The 23,998-nt window shown below is 27.6% G+C and overlaps 1 protein-coding gene across 4 annotated transcripts; it reads right to left on the reverse strand.

Annotated features, from left to right (window-relative positions):
- Positions 1-1,950: 1,950 nt before the first annotated feature.
- Positions 1,951-22,394, reverse strand: LOC140672865 (uncharacterized). 4 transcript variants are annotated; one of them, XR_012047969.1, is made up of 9 exons: positions 22,270-22,394; positions 20,953-21,038; positions 8,476-8,624; positions 8,324-8,398; positions 6,031-6,187; positions 5,747-5,834; positions 4,359-4,461; positions 2,823-2,924; positions 1,951-2,570 (listed from the first exon to the last, which is right to left on the reverse strand). XR_012047969.1 is itself a non-coding variant. In XM_072905304.1 (8 exons), the coding sequence occupies exons 3-8, from the start codon at positions 8,537-8,539 to the stop codon at positions 2,556-2,558; spliced, it is 501 nt and encodes a 166-aa protein (XP_072761405.1). In that variant the 5' UTR covers positions 8,540-8,624; positions 20,953-21,038; positions 22,270-22,394; the 3' UTR covers positions 1,951-2,555. The 4 variants fall into 4 exon arrangements, 2 of the variants coding, with proteins under 2 accessions (XP_072761405.1, XP_072761423.1); XR_012047967.1 differs by having other exon boundaries at positions 3,363-4,461; XM_072905304.1 differs by lacking the exon at positions 4,359-4,461.
- Positions 22,395-23,998: the final 1,604 nt, after the last annotated feature.

The following is a 23,998-nucleotide window of genomic DNA, read 5'->3' on the forward strand; positions in this document are numbered from 1 at the left end:
ATGCATATTTTTATATTATTTTTATTGCTATACTTTTATTGTTATTAAAATAATATGCATAATTTTAATATAAATTGTTATAATACAATGAAAACAGTGTAATTTACGATACTATTAACTTTTATTACATTGAAATACATTATATTTTAAAGATATATAGCAAAATAATAAAAATAATATAAAATACAGTATAATAAATTAATTTAAGATAATTCTGTTTCTCTTTCTTAAAAAATGCAATACTAATTGATATTTAATCTAAACAGAAATATAATAATGATTCGAAGACGCGCCAAGAAAGACATTTCGTACATCAAAAAGGCACTTAAATCAATTAATTGCACAAGAGTCAGAAATTATATATGATAGTTTATTAAATACTGCAGCATTGCTTAATGATAATTGTGAATATCAAGAATGTTTAAATAAGAATTTTGATAATAATTCATGTATAATAGATAAACATCATGAGATATCCATTGCAACTGAAAATAACACTATTTCTGAAAATGAGAATAATATGAGATATGAAAATGACGAATCAGTTATACAGTTAAATAAAGAAGATTCTGAAGAATCTTCTGGAAGAATTTGCAAGAAAACCACGAGCACTTAATAGTGTAAAAATATGGAAAGCAACTGAATATAGAATGATGTTGTTATACACAGGTCCATTGGCTTTTCAATCTGTATTAAAAAGGAAAGTGTATATAAATTTTTTAACACTACATGTAATTATTTCTTCACAGAATTCTTTCTTCACAAGATTTATATGAATATTGTACGCGCAAGATTTGACACTGTTTTTTATCAAAACATTTATAAAACTCTATGGAGTTCAGAATATGTCGCACAACGTTCATAATCTTATACATCTTGTTGATGATGTCAAAAGATTTAGTCCACTTGATAACTTTAGCGCGTTTAAATTTGAAAATTACATGCAAACATTAAAAAAATATATTAGAAAAGCGGAGAGACCTTTACAACAAGTAGTGAGAAGATATATCGAAAAAGAAATAAACTCGGATTTGTCATTATTTATTTTATCACATTCTGTTCTGAGACATTGGAATTTAACATCATTGCATCATCAAGGTTCACTTGTATCGAATTGCAACAACCCACAATATAAAGTTGCAAAGTACAACGGAATAACATTAAAAGCTGGAACTCTTGCAGATAGCTGTTGTAGCCTAAATTGTAATGCTATTGTAGTTGTAAAAAATATAGCATATTGCACTAAACAAAATATACTTGTGATAATAGGCCATGAATTTTTAGAAAAAAATGATTTCTTTAATGTTCCTTGTCCATCTTCACTGCTCGGAATTTATATTGTACACTCATACTCAAATTTAAAATCATGGCCATTGAAAAATATAAGAAAAAAATATGTACAATTGCCATATGGCGAAGATAAATATATAGTCTTCCCATTGATACATACTAATATGTAATAATTTATTTAATATGTTCATTAAATCAGAATGACTGACACAACGAAGTTTTACGCAATTGTTGAGTTTGAAGATGGACTTCAAATAATTCTAAACAATTGGTTGAATAAAGATTTGACGAAAGCTGTTTGGGCTAACTTTACGAATAATAGAAGATATGACAAAGCAGTAAGGTTAATGGAAGAGCCTGAGTGTACATGGTTGGAGCATAAAGTCTTAAAAATATATGGAACATTTTTTTTAAACGTTTTCATTTTTTGCATATAACATAATATACATATATAGTATATGTGTATAATATATATAATTATATATATATATATATATATATATATATATATGTGTATATATACATTTAAATGATAGTAAATGTTTCTACCAACGCTCGTGAGCAAAAATAAAAATAATAAGAAATATAAGCTTATAGTAACTTTGAACATAATTAATTAATCTATGATTAAAAATATATTTTGTTTAAAATACAAATTACTATTTTGTAATTTTAAGTAATATACAAGATGTTTGGTAATAATCACCCCAACAATTAAGAACAAATTCTCTGGCCGATTCGGAGATGCTTTTTCCTTAGTGAAAATATTGATACATTAATTGATATATCAGTAAATTTCAAATTAAGTGAAAAAAGAATTTTCCATAAACTAAACTTTATGGTGCTAAAACTAACAATTTTTAGTTAATTTTATAATTTACTTTAATAAATTTTTAAGGCTTAGTTATAAAGTTATGTAAAGACATAAATTCGAAGTTTGCAAAAAATGATGACCTGCTTACATGACATTTTTGTTGAAGAAAAATTGTCTCCAAATTGGCCAGAAAATTTATCCTTAATCGTTGAGACAATTATTATACTAGACATCTTGTATATTATTATTTTTTATTTCAGGCTCAATTTTAATTTAAGAAAAAACTACATACTGTCCAGTTGATTATTTTTGTCTGTCTCTAATTCTTCATCATCCCTGGACTCTTGGATGTATGCGGAAAGAGAAGATGGTACGTGAATTGATTTTTTTAAAGTTCTTTCTTGCAATTTTGCTGCTGGTTGGTTAAATTTTACATAATGTTCTTTTTCAGTTATTTTAGACGTTTCTGTTAAAAATAATAAATATATTAATTATATATTATTTATTAACTCATTTTTTTAACATAATTACTAGAAAATTTTTTTCCATAGATAAAAATTTTATGAGCAATTTTTTACATAAAATAAGTTAGTGTTGTTAAGTTAATGTATTATATATTTTTGTTTAAAATATATATTATTTTGTTTTTAATTTTTAAATGATATATTATTATTTATTGTTTCAAATTATATAACTATTGAAGAAAAAAGATACATACCATCCAACATTTTTTTACTAATATATTTTTTAAAAGTTTTTTCCTTGGATGTTGGGATGTATACAGAAGATAATATGTGACTTGCATGTTTTGTGGTGTCTTCTGTAAAATATAATATAATTTATATTATTTATATATGTTATATATATCCCATACAACACAAATCTTTCAGTTGCACTGCAACTACATTGCAGCAATATTGTAATATTGCTGAAATATAGCTGCAGTGTAACTGAAAGATTATTCGTGTTGTATAGGATATGTATATATATATATATATATATATATATATATATATATATATTATTAATATATTATATTATTAATAAGAATACAAATGTGTAAAAAAAATAATAAAAAGTATAAATTTATAGTTATGAGCATGTTTTATAAGCATTTTTTAAATTACTCTGTCATTGATTTAATAAATAAATTTTGTTTAAAAATACAATTACTTTTTTATAATGTTAAATAATATATGCTCTTATTTTCTGTTTCAGGTGAAATAAATTGTAGAAATAATTAAAAAGAGATACATACGGCCCGATTTATTATTATTGTCGGGTTCTTCATTTCTGAACTCTGGGGCATATGCGGAAGGAGGAGATGGTATGCGACTTGATTTTTTTGTGTATGTGTTAAAATACATTATTTTATAACAAAAAATATATATATATATATAGTTAGTAAAATATATCGTTTATATTATTAGTAATATAAATATAAACTATTTAAAAAAAGATACCCAAGGAGAACAAAGATAATGTCAAAATGATGCCATTTTGACTTTAAAAGGTCAATTCCACATAATTATAATTATTATTATAATTGATGTTATGTTATTAGGTTTTCTAAAACTTATAATATATACAGTGAAGCGGAAATACAACTATAATCCCGAAAATTCCTGATTAATCTAGATTACATTAGATTTTATATCAATTGAAGTGAAATTGACCTTTTAAAGTCAAATTGACATTATTTTGACGTTATTGTGATTTTTTGTTCTCTTTGAGTAAAAATAATAATTTGAAAAACGTAATTTACTATCATCGCTAGAACTGTACAGTTCATCATAAAATAAAGGTCTTTTTATACTTCTTTTTTTTTAAATTGACTATTGATGATTGGCTAAATTTTTTCAATTGCCCATCTTCCGAAATGGAGACAAAGTGTAAATATTTTACATATTATACGAGGTTTCATTTTAGGCCTTGCGATATGGCCAACTTCTAACTCGTGTATTAGAAGTGACGTAAAAAAATGACAACATGACATACGTCAATTTCTAATGCACGAGTCAGAAGTTGGCCATATCGCAAGGCCGAAAATGAAATGGTAGACGTCGCCCGCGATATTTCAAGCCGGAAAATCTCGTATAATTTGTAAAATATTTACATTAAATTATACATCGTTGTATTCGTTTCAAACAGTGCTACAACTTTTATAATATCAAAATATCTACATTATTATAAAAAAATTATGCATACCTCTCCGTTCGTACAGATACATTTTGTAATTAATCATTATACTCACAATAAAGTTTAGTTCAAGCCATTTAATTTCATATATATTTGTTATGGTCTATCTCTTTTAATTTAAAAGATAAAAGGGGGTGGCCGCTTCCAGGTGGGACACCCTGTGTATGCAAAAAGAGCATTATGTAATGATCATCATTATACAAGACGTCTAAACCTTTGTTGTATATTTCTGTTACAGATACTTCTTCAAGATTTACTGTCTGACTATTTGTGAAATATATTTTCATATCTTGGGAATTACAAGGATACATAGGTATTGATCGAAGATTAACGTATTTTCTTCCCAAAATAATTGGCTGTTCAGCTTTTAATCCGAGATAATTTATTAAGAAAATGGATCCATCTTTCAAATAGCAACAATTGTCAGGAGATTTAGTTGTTAGTGTAAAATTTTTAAATTTTATTTTTTTATACGATTTGCATTGATTGTTTGTATTATCTTGATATTGTAAAGGGAACTTTTTCTTATCTGGTTGTACTAGTAACGATTCATCAGTAATCGAACTATTATTATTTGTACATTTTACTATTTGTTCATGTAGTCTATTATTTAGTCTATTATTTAGTTTGTCTGATTTACGCAATAATTTTTTTATAACTTTCATATAATTTTCAAAAGAAAATGCACTAAATGTATCAAGGGAACCATATGTCTTAACATCATGACAGAGATGAATTAAATTATGAATATTGTACACTACATTATCTTCACCATATAATATTTTAAATGTTATAACAAAATATATCAATAGCTCATGTGCATATGGAGCATTCCATATGAAATCGACCACTTTTTTCCGCGAACATTATTTATTTGCTTCATTTTTTTTATGTTTTTGCACTTATTGAAAATAGTTTCCACGATTTTTTTTAGATTTTTTAGATTTTATCTCCATCCATACTCGAGTTATAAATTAAGAAAAGAAATTAATAAAAAAAATATTCAAATAGTTATTACTTTAAGAAGAATAAAGATATTGGCATTTATCAGGTGGTCATTTTTTTTTGTTTTTGAATGTAGTTTTCGAAAAAAATATTGAAAAAATTTTTTTAAATAATTTGACATCGTTTTAGTCAATTTTAATCAAAATTATTTTTTTTTTCCTTAATGAGACCCCTTCGATTTTTTTCTAAAAAAATTGATGACATTTTAGACTTAAATACAAAATTTTTGAGCCATGAACGAAGAGGGAATTCAAATAACTTTGATTTTTTAAGACCATTTTTTGCAATTTTTTTTTCGAAAATCACATTTTTTAGTTTTTTACATTACTCTGATAAGAAAAAGAGTTTACAGACATATAATAAATACTCATTCTAAAATATTAATAATAGAGAAAATAAATTTATGCATACATTTTATCGTAAATATTAATATATTACTTTTTTACATTCCCAGTAATCCCGACCATTCAGCTTCGCTCTGTCAACTTTGCATCGCTTTGGAACCTTCTTGTTTCTCTTTTGCAATCTATAAATAATATTTTTATTAGATATATATGTATAAGAGAAATTTACATTAGCAAATATTAAATAAATACACTGAGCAGCAAAATTAGCGCAACAAAAATTTTTCGCTGAGTTATGATTTTTTAAAGTTGAGTAAAATTTCAATTAAAATTTTTGTTGCGCTAATTTTGTTGCTCAGTGTATTTACACGTACTCACGTTAGCCACTGATGGTTTTTTCGTAGGTGGTTCGTTCTCTGTATCATCCCAATTACTTTCATCCAAGACTTTTTTTCACAAATTTTTTGTGCCTTAATTATTATCGATTGATCTTCATTAATTTCTACATTGTTTTTATCACTACACATTTTTGCTTCTGAAAGATTTCTTGCATTAACTTTATTTTTCAGAGCATTAAGTACATTATTAGTATTATTTGTAGCCAATAATTTATTATCTTCTATTTTCACAATTTTTGCGATTTTTGTTGCGAGGACTGTATGTGTATATATAAATATACATGTACATGACAGGTAAAATGACGAATTAAAGAGAGTTTATGTTGCATATGTAAATTGATAGATTTTTTTTTTGAATAAATCTTTTATATATACAGGGTCTGGTAATAATCGCCTCACCTCTCTAGAGCAGATAAAGCAGGTCAAACTGAACATGAAAATCCTCTACCATTTTGCGATCTTCGTAATAATTATCGAGAAATTAGTTAACAAAGATTGACAAATCCGCGCGAGTATAAGCGCGAGACGAGAAGGCCCATCCCACTGCTACGCGGTTACTAGGCGCGCTATTCATACGCATCCATTGCCAGTCATAGACCGCTCCTCCTATTATTCAATAAGTGCCTAGTAACCGCGTAGCAGTAGGATGGGCCTTCTCGTCGCGCGCTTGTACTCGCCTGGATTTGTCAATCTTTGTTAATTAATTTCTCGGTAATTATTACGTAGATCGCAAAATGGTAGAGGACTTTTATGTTCAGTTTGACCTGCTCTATCTGCCCTAGAGAGGTGGGGCGATTATTACCGGATACCCCGTATATATATATATATATATATACAGAGTGTCTAGGGGCCAGCCGTCTAGCGTGCGACTGATTGATTAACAACAATTAACGTGGACGCTTCCATAAGTATATGCATATGTATATATATGTGTATACAGGATGTCTCACAAACACCATGCAATACTTTAATAGCGTATTCTAAAGGTAAAACAGAGTGAAAAATTTTAATACATATAATATAATATACATATAATAGTTTTCGAGTTGTAAGAGGTCAAAATTTATCAATGATATTACATAAAATTCGCGCACTTAGGCCCATAACTGCAATGCACGTTGTACCGATCTGTCATTTATTATTGATTTTTTTGGAGCCAAGTAATATTGATTTTTACTGCACAACTGATTTTATTTTTTATACTGTGTGTATGATGTAATATACTAAAATGTACATAATACAATAACGTAGAGATTAGCTATCATTATAAGGAATTATATTGAATGTTCAAAAAACGATAAATTGTTGTGCCACTGTTTGAGCGACACGGGTTCGGAATTTGCCGGAAGGAACGGACCAGAGGAGTTCCAAGACGTGAGGTAAAATGACTTAATCGGATTTAGCAAATAAGCGTCCTTTAATTTTGCAAGGCGTGGTTACGCGACTCTCTTCGCTTCTCTGCTTGGTTGTCGGATACTCGCTTTCTCACTGTTAATTCACTTAGGCTCAGTTTTCGGTTGTCCGGTACTGCACTTGATAATACTAACTTAATTTTGCGACTGCCCGCACGTCTAAGCGCGTGCGGGTTTTTATCGCGCTGTGTACTTGCACAAAATTCGTGCGGGTCGTTTAACCCGGGTGCAAGCGTAGCGAGTCCAAAGGTCAGAATTTTTTGCTTGCACCCTGTCGCGATTGTTGTCGCGGTGTTCCGGTTTTCGCAATCGTTCCGCGAGAGGATATCATTAGTTCGCGCAGTCAATGCTCCGCAGTCGCGGTATGTGGAGCTTCTCACCTTATTTCACAATAGCATATCGGTTATAGCTTATTGGGCTATAACAAAATATTTACGAAGAGTATTTAAATCTTTTTTGATTGGCGTAATTTTATTAATAATAAGAAAATAAGAAATACAATAAACTTTGAAAATAATAATAAATTAATTTCAATAACAAATATTAATGCAATTCACTCACCATTTAATTTTAATATATCTTATAAAAATGTATAAAGATGTAAGTTACTACAAAATGCAATAGGTAATTATCCAGAAGAGCTGCCTCAGATTTAGATCAAAATAGGCTTATTCGACGCGTTTTGGCTCGAAACGAACGAATCTGGCAGAGATAATCGTCGCTCTGCCCCGCGAACCGAGATATTAATTCTTAAAAATGACAGATTATTTTCTTTTTTTTCAATAAAAACGTGATTCTCTCTCTCTCTCTCTCTCTCTCTCTCTCTCTCGATTAATAATTAACTTGATATATATTACTTACGACATGCTTTTTTCTTTTCACAATTTATATACATATTCTTTGGTATTGCTCCTAGTACCCGTTGATCATTATTGTCTGTAAAAATAAACAAATAGATTATAAGATTAGTTTTATGAATTTATGACAGATATAAATGAGCAAAAAATCTTCACCTGCCGCGCTCATCGCAGGTCTGGCTCTTTGGGGACTAATATTAGGCACATTAAATTGCTGCATCAAAGAATGTTTATATGACGCATCTAGGTTATTTAGTAATATTTCAGCTTGTCCTGGAAAGTGATTTTTAAATGCCCCGAGTGATCTGTAAAAAGCGATAAAATTATAGTTATTAAATCAATTTCCTCGTAAACAAAGGTATATATAATACTGTTAGCATAGTAAATAATCGTAGTCCAAAAAACACTCATTTGCTGGAGAAAACTTCCTCATAGGAATCCGCGATGACCTTTTTAAGTGCATCTGACAATATTGTTATATGATTTTCTAATATCTGCGTAGGCCAGGTCTGCAGAATCAGAAACAAATAAGCTCGGGCTGCTTTGCGAATATCTGTGCTCTGGTTACTCACGCACGATATAATAATATTATTTAGATAATATATAATATTACTATATAATAATACATAATATATAATATTATTTAGAACAATATTCTTCATGCTTTACATTTTCAGAAAAAATTATCAATGATTACGATACAAAAAGTTTTATGACTTGCTATAAATTGCTATGTAAGCGGTTGTCATCGGTGACGTTACGATGGTTTTAGACGATCCTACGCTGGGATTTGTTCGTGCGCCCTACGCAAAGCTTCAAACAACTAAATTAAAAAATCATTTCAAAAATTCCTATTTTGGCGTTACCCAGAACTACGACGAAGACATAACAGGATAATGGTTCCATTTTTTTTTTGGTTTTTTATATTTTTGTTTTTATATTTTTTTATTTTAATATTTTTTTTGTGTATTTTTATATTTTTTATGTTTTAAATTTTTATATATATGTATATTTTTTATCTTTTTTATATAATAATTTCAAGAATATTTTATGCCTGTTAATAATATATTTTATATCTTATTTTTAAAGCAATTTAAAAATTTTATTTCCTGCTTCTGCATTTGCGAATATTTCTATAATATTTTTATAATCAAGGTTGTTGGCCAATTCACTCTCGATTGATAATATTGCTAAATCGGATAATCGCGTTTAAGTCATTGTGTTTCTAAGGTAATTTTTAATTAATTTTAATTTTGAAAAGGATGCTTTACCAGTTGCCACAGATACTGGCATAGTTAATAATATTCAAATTACTAAATTGGGAAATATTTCCAAAAAACCATTTTGCGCTAATTTATTTAAAATATCAATTGGAGATTGCAATGTATTTTGTTGTATATTTGCAAATGTTGTTTTATATAAATTTATCTCGTCAAATAGTTCAACAGCATTTATATCAGAAGAATTTGTATTTTTGTTATAAAGTTTTGCACTGATTTAATGTAATATCAGAAACATTATTTTATCTATATCATATAGAAATTTGAAGACATCGCTGTGAAAATTAAGTTGATTAAATCGTTCTTCCAAAGAATTTAAAGCTACATCAATAATATAATTAAAAAACTCTATTTAAAATTTTTGTTTGGCATCTCTAATTGGTTCATGTGGACGTTCATTATTAAATTCTGTTCGTTTTCTTAAACAAAGTTGTGACACGGGTGGAAATTCTGGTGAAATATTCTATAAAAAGGCGGCATCAAGACGAGTAGGCGTGGATTAATGCATAAATCATACGGTCAATTTTCATGTTTTGGACAGTTTACACTTATTGACCTTTATCAAAATTTTGCGCCTTTTCCAATTTCGCGCCCTACGCTGGAGTGTATACTGCGTACCCTATTGCAACGCCCCCGGTTGTCATACAAAATGATACAAAATGTACAAATTAATATAAATGATGATTGCAAATAACAATAAGCATTATTATATCACGTTACAATAAGAAGCTGTAGAGTTGATAACAGAGCAACGCATAAACATTCATACACATACTACATTGTCCTAATTAGGACTGTTGATACAATTTCATAACTAATTAACGTAATAAATTTTGTTATATTATAAAATTTTTTTAATCATGAAAGCTCTCTAAATATCTTGATAGAGCAATTATTTTCTTGCAATCGAAAGTCGTGGAGTGATTTTCCAAAAGAACGAATTATACACGTTAGAATAGCAATTGCAGATAGTAAAATTTAGAAATTATACCTGATGCTGATCTTACTAACAGAGTTCTTTTGACAGTTGTTGACCTTAGGAACGTGAAGGATGAACCAGGAGGAGCTGTCATACAAGTGAACAGTTAGCATATTCTCGTCATCGAAACATCAACATATCACTACGTTGACATTTCGTTGGCGAGTTTCTCTACATTTGTTAAAAATACCAAACTAAAGCCGCATTGCGATTAAAACATACAAGCACAAATAAAGTATTATGGCGTATTTTCCATATGTGCGCTTCGTTTGCCAATGAGAGTTGGGTGCTTTTGTGACATTAGGCAACATTGAGTCACGATACTCACATACATTTTTTTAGGTGAAACATTAAGAGAGAAACATTTCAAATATTAATATTAAATATGATACAACATCACCATTTTACAAATGTATTACTCTAGAATTTGAGGCTAATTGTAAGCATAATACATTTTACAGAGGCACTGTCGCTTTACCACGATTGCGTCGCGCAGAATTCTAATAATCTCGTAAATGAACAGAGTCGTTTTCATTATCTTCCGCGTAGAATTTCGAGAAAATCACTTCCACGCAATTTCGTAACAATTTGAGTTGCGGTATTCAGGAGTGAGTTTCCGGTATTACTTTAATGACATTCTTTGGCGGCGAACTGTTCGCGAGAATTGCTGAAGGGAAATACAAATCAGACGAGAGTCGATCTCGTAAGGGTTCTCGTCATTCGTCGTGCGTCGACATTCGCCAAAGAGAGATAGAGATAGAGAGAGTGGTACTTTAAAGGGTTGTCTGGATGCATTCTATGGTGGCCACAAATATTACGGTCCAAATAGCGGATCCGCCCTTGTGAAAGTGCAAGTCGAATTTGCGGCTGGAATTTGCTCGTCAGATCGCAGCTCCCGTGTCGGTTAGACCGCGTGGATATCGCAGACATTTTATACATTCCGAAACTGTAATATTGCACTTGTTGTCTGGAGCGACACTTTGAAATTAATTATGTAGTAGAAAAGAGACGTATAGGACCATAGTGGTACAAATTTCCAGAAACTATTTAATACAGGATCTTAAATTTTTCATTGTTAAAATTTAAATACCGAGATTACTGTAAATATTTTCAACTCACAATCAGTGCAACTTTGCTTGCACTTTCAATTAATTTAAACTGCTTAAAGCTAAGTAGTTGAAACATATTTCTGTAAAAATTTTAAGAAAATAACATTGATGAATATAAATTGTTTTGTATTTGTTTTTTTCTCATTTTTATTACCCGTTTTATTTATTCTGAAATATATATATTTTTTTGCAAAAACTCATTTTTGATAAAAAAAAGCAAATAGTGCGCAAATTTTTGATATTAAAACGTTATATGTATATGCAATATGCTGAGATTGTATTCATATATACTAAAATGAATATACTAAAAATATTATTCCAAAGTAATTATGCTCTGAGTTGTCGCATTAATTAAAGTCATGGATTACAAAGGGGATAATATCGTGTTTACGTATATATCGTAAAAATCCTCTGCTAGATTTTAATTACAGTAAAATTGCATCGCATAACGTAGTTTCGCTGTTATGAGAATTATGACTAAAGTATAAATGGCTGTTGTTGTTTTATATTTATATAATATTATGGTTTCTCTCATGTCTGATATTTACAAGAAATATTATTTTTAAATAACAGTAATGCCATGTTAAAAAAGCAGGTAGTGCACAATATAATTAAAGCATATTTTTATAAGAAAATATTTGTGATTATACAATATTGCATTACATTTTTCGCGTCACCGATGCAGTGCATAGTCATTTTTTGTTGACATACATTTATTTTGTTGACTTACATTTATTTGGCGGTAGAACAGTTTTAATGCATGAAACACGTATGCGACAAAGATGTACTTTACCACATATAACACGCAATATCTTATACGCAGCAACATATTAACGATTATAAGGTTGCGAAAGTATTTTCTAGAAAGAGAGAGAGAGAGAGAAAGAGAAAATAGCGGTGAAATTAACTAGAGAGAGACAAAAGCACAAGTGTCTCTGCGAAATCGAATTAAAAAATCGATTCGGCTCGCGCAATACTCGTACGTGAATGTACTACGATTAAAATTATTGATGATATTAATTGTCGGATCAAAAAATAAAAATATTTTTTTGGTTTGTATATTATGCAGTATGAAAATATGGGAAATCAAAGCATAGAGGAGTTTTAGTGTGTGAAAAGTAATCTTAAATTGTCGCGTTAAAATGAAAATTAGTAGATCTATCATTGCAAAGATACAGACAAATTTATGATTTAAGTACAAGTGTTTTTATCATTATGTACAGAAATTATGATTGATAAGAAATGCAAATTGCTTTACGATACATTGCGTTTCTGAAACATTTTAATAATATTTCATGTATACCCACATGTTAATATTTTATAAGATATTTCACTTAAAGTAGAAAAAGGGTTAATAGTCATTATTGAAGACTATAAGAATATTCATAAAAATTTCTTAAATTTTTGCTTATAAGATCCAAAAGTTTTAAGTAGTTTACATCAAAAACCGCTGTAGGACAGATTATTAAAGTTATGACACATTCTACACTGAGCTGATTTTTACTTAAAACACCATATGGAAGTTGATAAAAAGTTGGATAAAAATTATATGTAAACACTCCTCTTCAGAGGAAGACAAACATTTTAATTAAAAATTTCTTGTATACCTTCGTATTCCTTTCACTACAGGATGAAATGTTGCAAGATTGTAATTATGGAAAATGAATTAATGTTACAAGCTATCGTTATATACATATAAAAGAACTTTCTCAATTTTGTCTTCTACATTTCTCTATATCAATTTTAATATAATTTTACTTATTTAATATATATATATATATGTTATTATAATACATTATGTATTATATAGATACTATAAAGTTTCGCAGATCTTATATTAAAAATGTCATAACTTTACGTACATTAACTTGAGAACCGACTTAAAGTTTAAATTAACGGTTGTCGGAAGTTGGCATCTGATTTTTAAAAATTCGATTTTAATAATTAATTAGACGGAACTATTGTTAAAACTTATCAGGAACTGTAGAACTATGCTGGATGCAAGTGAATATAAAGTTTATTTTCGAGATTCTAACATTTGAGATGCTAACTTCACACACCCAACAAAACCGTACTTACAAAGTTACAACAAGATACAGCTCTATATATACAGGGTGTCCCGAAACTATCGCGACATATTTTAAAGGCAAATTCTCTGGCCAATTTAAAAACGATTTTTCCTCAGCGAAAATGTCGAGACTATAATAGTTTTCAAACGGAAAACGATTATATTTCACAAATGACAAGGCTGGAATTTCGCGCGCTCAGGCACGGCGAAATGACAAGTGATAATAGTGCTTCTATATGAATTTATCTAATTTATCTAATTCTTTTATCACTTGTTATAAAAAAATTAATGTAAAACCTCCTCTAAAATATTCAATATTAAATTCAAAAATTAACTCTAACTCTCCCTCAATAAAATCTATGGTTTCTTCGATTCAATTTTGCTAAAATTCTAATAAAATACAATAAAAATAAAGGATATAAAATAATTAAATATCAAATATAAATTTGATACTTATAAAGAATGATTTGATTTTCAATGTCAAAATGGGAAGGAGACTATACTTGTTATCCTTCACTAAGACCTGCCAGCCTCATTTCAATGATATATTCACCACTTATAAATTCATAATTTTATTTTTCAAATAGATTAAAGCACAACCGTTGCTCACACAGCTGCATAATTTATGGGACCGACAAAAATTTTAATGAAAATATTTTAAACACAAACAAAAGTAATATCGATGGATATAAAAATATTAATTTAGTTAGCAATTCTTCTGAAATTAAACCAATACATTTGAATGATAAAGATATATTCGAAGATATAAGTCGCAAAATAAAATTACCTTAACAGATAAAATTGCTCATTGGATTATTAAAAATAATATCTCGCATAATTCTGCAAATAAATTATTATTAATAATGAAATCAGAAAACTTGCTTGTTCCAAAAGATTGTAGAACATTGCTAAAAACTCCTTCATTATATAATATTGTAAAATATATGCCACCTGGTGTATATATACATTTAAGTATTGAAAAAGGCATAATTGAAAAGATGAAAAATACATTAACAGAGAATTTAAAAATTTTACTGTTAACAATTAATATTGATGGCTTACCATTGAGCAAATCATCAAAGAGTCAATTTTGGCCTATTTTAATGTCAATTAATTTATTCGAAGTTTCAGAACTTTTTATTGTCAGTATTTATCATGATATTTATCATTAAAAAACCAGAATCGGTAATGGATTTTAAATTTATTTGTGGAAGAATATTTGTTTTTAAGAGAAAATGGTATTACTATAAAGAATAAAGTTGTTAGGCCAATATTAAAAAAAATTATTTGTGAGGCACCTGCTACAGCATTTGTTCTATCAATAAAATCTCATACAGGGTATTTTGGTTGCAATAAATGTACGCAAAAGGGTAAATATCTTAGACAAAATGACATTTCCAGAACTTGATCACATTAAGAACTAATAAAAATTTTGCTTTACATTCACAACAAGAACATCATAAAAGTTTTACTCCTTTAGAAAAGATATTGGTTTAGTTAGTAATGTGCCTCTCGATTATATGCATTTAGTATGCCTTGGTATTATGAAAATACTTATATTGTTTTGGACTGGAAAAAAGGAAATAAGTCAATTAAAATTAAATGATCATGATATAAATTCAATATCAAAAACTATAAAAATTTTCCGAAAATATATCTCTGAGGAGTTTTATCGTCTATCAAGAGCTAAAGAAGATGTAGAACATTGGAAAGCAACAGAATTTAGACAATTTCTTTTATATACAGATCCTGTTGCATTGCAAGAAAAATTGCCTAAAATTTAATATAAACATTTTTTATGCCTACACATCGCTATAAGAATTTTATGTTTATCAGAGTGTATTAGGCTTAATGCATATGCAAAATTTTTAATTCGATATTTTATTGAAAAATAAAAAAATATATGGTAAGGAACATATAACGTGCATAATCTCTTGCATCTTTGCAATGATGTATTATTATTTGGAAAACTTGATAATTTTAGTGCATTTAAATTCGAAAGTTATATGAGTCAGATAAAAAGAAAAAATAAAGAATGCACAGTATCCCTTACAACAAATATATAATAGAGTTGTTGAAGGGAGAAAGCTAACATCTGCTAACAAGTTTAATTTACGTGAAAAAGATGACAACTCTTTAATAATTAATAAAAATGGAAAAATTTATTAATATAAATATTATAAAAAAATGTCTTTTAAAAAATTTTACAATATCATTAGCTCAAAGAAAATAACTGTTTTTTTAAGAAATTCTAATTATATGTTTATTTCAAATATTTATAAAAATGAAAGTAATGACATAAAAATAACTGGAAAAATTTTTCAAAATATATCAAATTTCATAGAAAAGCCTTCATTTAGTTTAGCTATAAAAGTCGTTGATATGCATGAAACATCAAATATAGCAACATTTGATTGTAAAGATATAAAATGTTTAATTTTACCAATAAATGATAAATTTGCAGTAATTTCATTATTACACAACAATTTGTAATATCTATTGCATATTAAAGTATTATGTTCACACATGTAAAGTTTGAATATTATTTTGATATTTAATAATTTTTTTCTAATTTATATTTAATTTATAATTTATAATTTTATTTATAATTAAGTATGAGTAAATAAACTGTTATAAGTATAACTACATTCTTAAAATTTGCATTTTTTAACGATATATTGTTTGCAGTTACTTTATTCTGTTGTAAAATTCAATGCCGAATACGAGGGAGACGAAATATATTCTGTAATGCCAACTATATTGTTAAAAGAAAATGACAAATATTCCTACTAGCCTAAAAAGGCCATTCATTAAGTGTAAAAAATCTCAGAATGATTGGATTATGCACCCGGTTACCGTAATTGATAAATATGATAAGTATATTTGCTTACATAATTAATAGTAAAGAGCAGCATACAAATATAATTTTATTATTATTTTGTGTATGTATTTATTATATGTATGGCTGTATGTAAGTATATATGTATATAGAGTGATGCCAAAGGTTCAGCTACTTATGAATAAATTGCTACCAAGCCATTATAAAAATAACGTATACATAAGTCGAATAAAAAAATTAATAATACTCCAATTATTTGTTATTTTTTTGCTACTTTTTATTTCCAAAAATATTTTTTGATCCAACTTTTAAGAAAATACCAAGAACAAAATGCGATATTTAAGAATAAAATGCATTGAAGAAATTAATTGCTTGCATTATAGCATCAGCATGTTTTCCAAATTATTAGCTCGAGATATCTAGGCTCTGAATTTTTTGCTCGCCAAATAAATTTAAAAAATAACTAAAAATTGACAGAACAAACTAACAATTAAGAGTTGATTATTTTATATTAAGCTAATAATCATTACTACATTACATTTATTCCTACAGCCTCGTAAAATAAAGGAGATGTGTCTATCTATGTTGAAGATTCTTAATACAATAAAAATTGAAAGAAAATAATAAATAAATTTGTTCCAAATGCAGAAATAAACGATTCTGACACTTTAAATGACAGATGACAATTAGGACAATCTGAAAATTGGCAGAACAAATTGATAACAGACAACGATTTTTATATCGTTTTAATCATTTTTAAACTTATTTGGCGAGTACAAAATCCTGAATATCTTAAGAATAAATAATCGAGGATATCGAAAGTAAATATTCGAGCAACATTGTGATGCCATATGCGGATGTATATATTATTTATTGTATCACAAATATTTCCAACTAAAAATGGAAAATAAAATTTATAAATTTTACAAACCATACTTGTATTTTAATTATTAAATGTATTACAAGGAATAAACTTATAATCGTATAAATCTGTATTTAATTCCGTATTTAACTCTGGAAAGCATAAATTTTTCTTAACAATTTAATTTAATGTTTACGTGATCAACATAAATTTATTTATTGGAAACGTACTTTCAAGAGAGCCATCAGTTTCTATCATATTCAATATCAGAAAAGCTTAGGTCTCATTGGTTCGAAGTAAAATTTGTTTACTGGAAAAGTGTCAGCCAGATAAAATTAATTTTATATACATATATATATATATATATATATATATATATGAAATGGCACGATCACTTTATTGAAGATAATTTTATTTATTCGACAAGCATGTTTCTCACACAAGTAATCAATGAATTTATTTATTGAAAATGCACGTTTGCGTGCAGTATCAGTTTTATCCATTATATAAATGTGTTCAGGGAAACTAAATTATATTTTAGATTATTAGATCAAAATTGCTAGTATTTAATTAATAGCCAATAGTATGATTAAAACGACCAAACTAGCAAAAAAATTCCTTATTTAATAGTACGACGTTTTTCGACCATTTGGTTGTGGTCCTTTTCAAGTGTCAATTCGAATAAAACAAAAGACGTAAAATAACATGTTTTAAACGTGAAAGGTAATTAAACATTTCGCTGATGTGAAATATTAATAAGACAAACCAACACAGTACAAAAATACGTCTTGTAAAAACGAATCTTAAAACTGAACTCGTACTATTAAATAATAGGAATTTTTTGGCTAGTTTGATCGTTTTAATCATACTATTGGCTATAAATTATATTTGTTTATTGGTAACGTCATCAAATAACTGAAGCTAATTTTTTGGAAAAATATATAATCGAATTGTTGAAAATATTATATATTATTTTATTTATTTGGAGGCGTTGCTGTGTCATTGATTATTGACAAATTAATTAATACTTATTTGATGACACAAGTTTATTTATTAATAATACATGCTCGGATTATCAAAATTAATTTTGTTCAGTATTAATACTGAAAAAATTTTTCAAATCACTAAAACGCATTTTATGCATTTACAAGTTATTCAATAAATAAATTTATTTATTGTTAAAAGCGTATTTATAAATAGTTTTCATTTTGAAACTTTTTATTTAGTCTGGTTTTTTTAATTATTAATTCATAATATGTTAATCAACGTTATCACATTTCTATTGCCGTCACGAAAATAATTAATCTCTGCTAATAAAACGCTAATGTGAGAGAAAAACACACATTTCGTTAATTATTGACTGTAATGTGTTAATCACCATTTTGACATTATCTGATTATCTTTTACTGTCGTTCAATAATGACAGGAATCATTGGGGAATACATTAATCAAATAATTAATAATTTGATTACATTTACAATTAGTCAAATTTTTTTGACAAACAGATTCAATGAGCGGATGCGTTTGCACGTTTAATAAAATTAATATATTCCAGGATAAATTTTCAACAAGATATGCGAACGTTTATCGATTATTATTATAATTCTGTTAATCAACATAATTTGACTCAATTACTTTTGAATGCTGTATAAAAGTATTCGAATAAATTCCTTTATATACATATAGTAATCTGGTTATTAAATTATATACAAATTATACACATTTTATCAACATCAATGTTGGTATACTTTTTTTTTATAATTATTGATTAAAAGAAAATACTAAAACTGGTTTCTCATTAAATTGATTATATAAGGAAGAATAACTCACGAATAGTAAAAGCATCAAGATCGTGCTAGTGTGAGCGATTGTGCGAATTATTTCGAATTCTCATTTTCTTATGCAACTTCATTAAAATATCAATTTCGAATTTGTAAACTAAATTTTCATATTTTTTATATCTCTATATAAAATATATTTATATAAAATTGTTATTAATAAATTATAATGTAATATACTATTATATTTCAATATTCCAACTGATACTTTAAAGCAATTATTTCTTTTTACTTGGTAAATTATGAAAATATTAATCAAACTTTTTAAAAAGCTTTGTATACTATACTACGGATTTAAAATTCTTCTCATCTATTTAATAAGACCAGTAGAATTATACACAAGTAGATGGATCGCTAGATCAATATATCCATAGGTTCTCTCTGTGTTAGCTTTGTTCTCATTGGATGCTTTACGCGTCTCCACAAACGAGCTGTGTCTGATTTTTAAACTGCACATTGACATTCCGATTAAGGGGCCGGATGCCAGAACCAAAACCCACACAAATTTATTTTTGAAGAAGTTATTTACCACTTTGTGTATTCTGAATAATAGCCTATCTAAATTGATTCGAGAACACTCAGGCATTTCCAGATAATATAACATAAAGTAAAGAAAAGTAAAATGGATTTCTAGTTTTCAGGTTTTATGTGAACAAGGTTGATTTTTCTCTAAAGTAAATTCATGTTCTTAATTCAAAGAGACAAGTATTTTCTTTCTTCTAGAATACCAAATTCTAGATAACCAAATTTTCACCGAAATGTTTAAAAAAAATTCAAAAACCAAAAATAAAAATAAACCAATTAGAAAATTGAACTTTTAGAAAGTTGAAATTAATTAGAAAATTAATAACTAACTAGATTAATTAGTAACGGAGCAAAATATTAGAAACTCATTGCAGATACTGTTATACATTTCATTGTCGGAAATACAAATTGAAACTATTAGAAGAATGATAATTGAAAACCACATTAGAAAATTAAAAACCAATTAGAAACAAAGTTGTAAAGATGTTTTGACTACTAAAAAATTTTTTGAAAGCCTTTCATGTACATAACTACGTTGAGAATCGTAATTTTTAAATTTCATATTTTTTTAAATATATATATATATATATATATATATATATATATATATAGTATTATAACCTAGAGATAGATATCTCAGTATAATCAATTCGCAGTATTATGTACAAAATATCAGATGTCTGTACATAAAGTATTACATATTTTTTTAAAGTCTTCGATTCCACAACTGTTGAAAGCCATAATTTTAAACAAGATATTTAACCAAAATATAAAAAAAATGCAAAAGAAATGTTCAAAATAAGAATATTTGAAAACCATTAGAACTAAAAAAATTTAAATCAACTTAATAGCGGAGCAAAATATTGGAAACTATATAAACTCATTTATATTCTATAGTTTTTTAAAATACGAGATTACTCGTAGATTACAGATGTACATGCATAAATACATTTTACATTTTTTATGTAGCTAGCTATAACTACATATATTACATTGAGCAATAAATAAAAAATTTTTATAATTATTCACATATAGCAGCTATTGCTATAAAAAGCTGCGTAAAAATCTACGCGCTAAATATTTAAAAAAATATTTTAATAAAATAAATTATATTTTTGTGTTTTGAAACTTACGTAATAACGATGCTGTAAGATTGTTATGCTGGTAATTGCTGCGCCGATAGAGAACTGGGCTTTCCCTCCACTTTGAATTTGAATACCTGCGAAATGGTAAAAATAAGAAAATCTGGACTACGTCAACAAATTAGCACTAAAATAATTAGTACTAAATTAAACGAAAGTTATTTAGGTCAATATTTCGTATTTTTTGTGAGCCTGCGAATTTAATGTGAATAGACTATATTATTCCTAAATTTGGAGATATAGCTTCTCAAAGTTATACAAATCGCAAACATAAACACGAGAATACCTTGCGAAACGGAATGCAAGAAAAACCAAAGACCACGAAACCGAACAATAACGCGATGACCTTATTTTTCATCTGAAACAAGTGCGACACGAAGACACAATTCCGTTATCATAATTTTATATTGTCTGATACTCTGTTTTTAATATTGAGTTGCCCACATTTACGTGAAAAAGATGACAACTCTTTAATAATTAATAAAAATGGAAAAATTTAGATATTATAGATATTATAAAAAAATGTCTTTTGAAAATTTTACAATATCACTAGCTCAAAGAAAATAACTGTGTTTTTCTAAGAAATTCTAATTTTACCAATAAATGATAAATTTGCAGTAATTCCATTATTACACAACAATTTGTAATAACTATTGCATATTAAAGTATTATGTTCACACATGTAAAGTTTAAATATTATTTTGACATTTAATAATTTTTTTCTAATTTATATTTAATTAAAAATGTCACTTTTTGTACAATTCTAATCGTAAAAAAATGTTATTATAATTAATAATAAATTAAATTTTAATAGTAGTTTAATATAAGTGCTGTATATAAAATAACAGTAGTAGTTATTTTCTCTGGTTTTTTAAGATAATATTTGTCATTAGTGTTATATAAGACTAAAACAAATTTGAGACACAAAAAAAGGTATATAAAAAACTATTAAAATTTTTTTAAAAAGTTTAGAAAATGAACAAATAAATGGATTTACAAATTTTTTGTTGCGACGGAAAAGCATTTTTAAGAGATGACATCATTTCTTATATACATATAAAACGGCTTTTTCCTTTTCTCGCTATATCTCGAAAATTATTAGAGATATCAAAAAATGTTTTATACAAAGCTTTTTCTCGTAAAAACTGCTTTATATATCGAGAGTAATTTCATCTCTTAAAAGTCTTTTTCTGTCGCAAATAAAGATTTCAAAAAATTTATAAAATTATCTAATTATATTAATAATTAAACATTTATCTTAAGGAGTTAACAGTTAGTAATATATAGAAATCTGTGCAGATAACTCACCGGCACAATACACGTTCACGAGAGTCTTGGAGTCCGATATCTCCGTCCTGTTCCTGGCTCTCTGCTCGATGGGGTCTCTATGATTCGCCTCAATCAAGTACTCGCAGCAGACTGAGCACGGATGCTTCTATCCCGGATCGATAGCCCGATCAATCCTGCGCACACGGGGTGCGTAATTATGGCCAATTACGTAGCAACACGCCGTCTCGCTGGCGAGCTGCGCGCTCAAGAAAGTATCGATAGTATACGCACTCCCGATTACGACACGCCAAATCTGTCGAAATTCTTTCGAAGGGCTTTTTGCTAAGATCGGAATCTTCTATCTCGATCAGAAATATTATTAGGATCCATCGTCGATGATCATAGCCAGTCGTGATACGCCAACTTCTTCGCCAAAAAAAGTCCGCAGGGCGCCTCTTGGGGGTACGATTCCATACAGCCCTGATTCCTTGCGCGAGGATCATTCGACGATCTATGGATTTTGCGCATTCCGATAACTTTTCGATCACGCCGTGTCGGGCTGATCAACGCCAGTTAAATTGCTTTTTCATATTATATATATATATATAACTAGAATGTCCGGTCGCGACCGCCCCATAGCTCAAGGGCAGATAGAGCAAGTTAAACTGAACATAAAAGTCCTCTACCATTTTGCGATTTTCGCAATAATTATTAAAATATTAATTAAAAACGCTTAGCAAACAATATTATACATATCTACAAGATGTCCGGTAATAATCGTCCCAACTCTCTATGGGAGATAGAGCAGATCAAACTGAACCTAAAAGTCCTGTATTATTTTGCGATTTTCGTAATAATTATTAAAATATTAATTAAAAACGCTCAGGGTATGCTGAGCGCTATATGCGGCGCGCGCTTATACGCTGAGCGTTTTTAATTAATATTTTAATAATTATTGCGAAAATCGCAAAATAATACAGGACTTTTAGGTTCAGTTTGATCTGCTCTATCTGCCCTAGAGAGTTAGGACGATTATTACCGGACATCTTGTAGATATGTATAATATTGTTTGCTAAGCGTTTTTAATTAATATTTTAATAATTATTGCGAAAATTGCAAAATGGTATAAGACTTTTTTTGCTCAGTTTACTGTGCCCTACCTGCTCACGAGTGTTGTTAAAAGTGTTCCGGAACACCCAGTATAAAATAATAACTTTTGCTATAAAAATCATATGACATTTATCAAAAACAGAAATTAAAATTCTGCTCCTTAAAATGTAATTATTAAAATTGTACTACAATTTTTTTTTGACAGTCTTTGACAAATTTTTGAAAAAATTTGTTCAATTAAATGAATAAAGTTGAAATTGACTAAAAGATTCAAATTACTGCCATTTACAAAATATCTTTTTATAGAAAAAAGAAAGTAGCCCATGAATTTTTTAAAATAGCTTATAATTTATTATACGCGTGAATGTGTTTTGTGAGAAAGAATTAGTAATCATCTAAATTACATAATTTTAAACTTTAATACAAAAATATTTGTTTATATATATTTAATAATTTAGATATTATTTTACTTAATTTATTAATATTTTATATAACATATATTGTATATTCTATACATGCATACAATTATATGAATTATGAAACTGAATAACTTTAAGAAACATTCATGCATATACAATAGTCATTTTTTCAAATATTTCATAGATATATGCAAAAATTCACCTTTTCTGGCAGTGATATACACATAAAAAATTAATTA

This window comes from Anoplolepis gracilipes, chromosome 1, assembly GCF_047496725.1.
Source record: "Anoplolepis gracilipes chromosome 1, ASM4749672v1, whole genome shotgun sequence".
Classification (NCBI taxonomy): domain Eukaryota; kingdom Metazoa; phylum Arthropoda; class Insecta; order Hymenoptera; family Formicidae; genus Anoplolepis; species Anoplolepis gracilipes.

What these genes read in the sequence shown, in the direction of transcription:
- LOC140672865 (XM_072905304.1), bottom strand. Translation starts at nt 8,539, where the DNA reads ATGCAGCAATTTAATGTGCCTAATATTAGTCCCCAAAGAGCCAGACCT. An exon ending in TGAAAAGAAAAAAGCATGTC is followed by an intron (nt 6,188 to 8,323) that starts GTAAGTAATATA and finishes GAAATCTTTCAG; the next exon opens with AAGCAAAAATGTGTAGTGAT. An exon ending in ATTACTGGGAATGTAAAAAA is followed by an intron (nt 2,925 to 5,746) that starts GTAATATATTAA and finishes TATATTTTACAG; the next exon opens with AAGACACCACAAAACATGCA.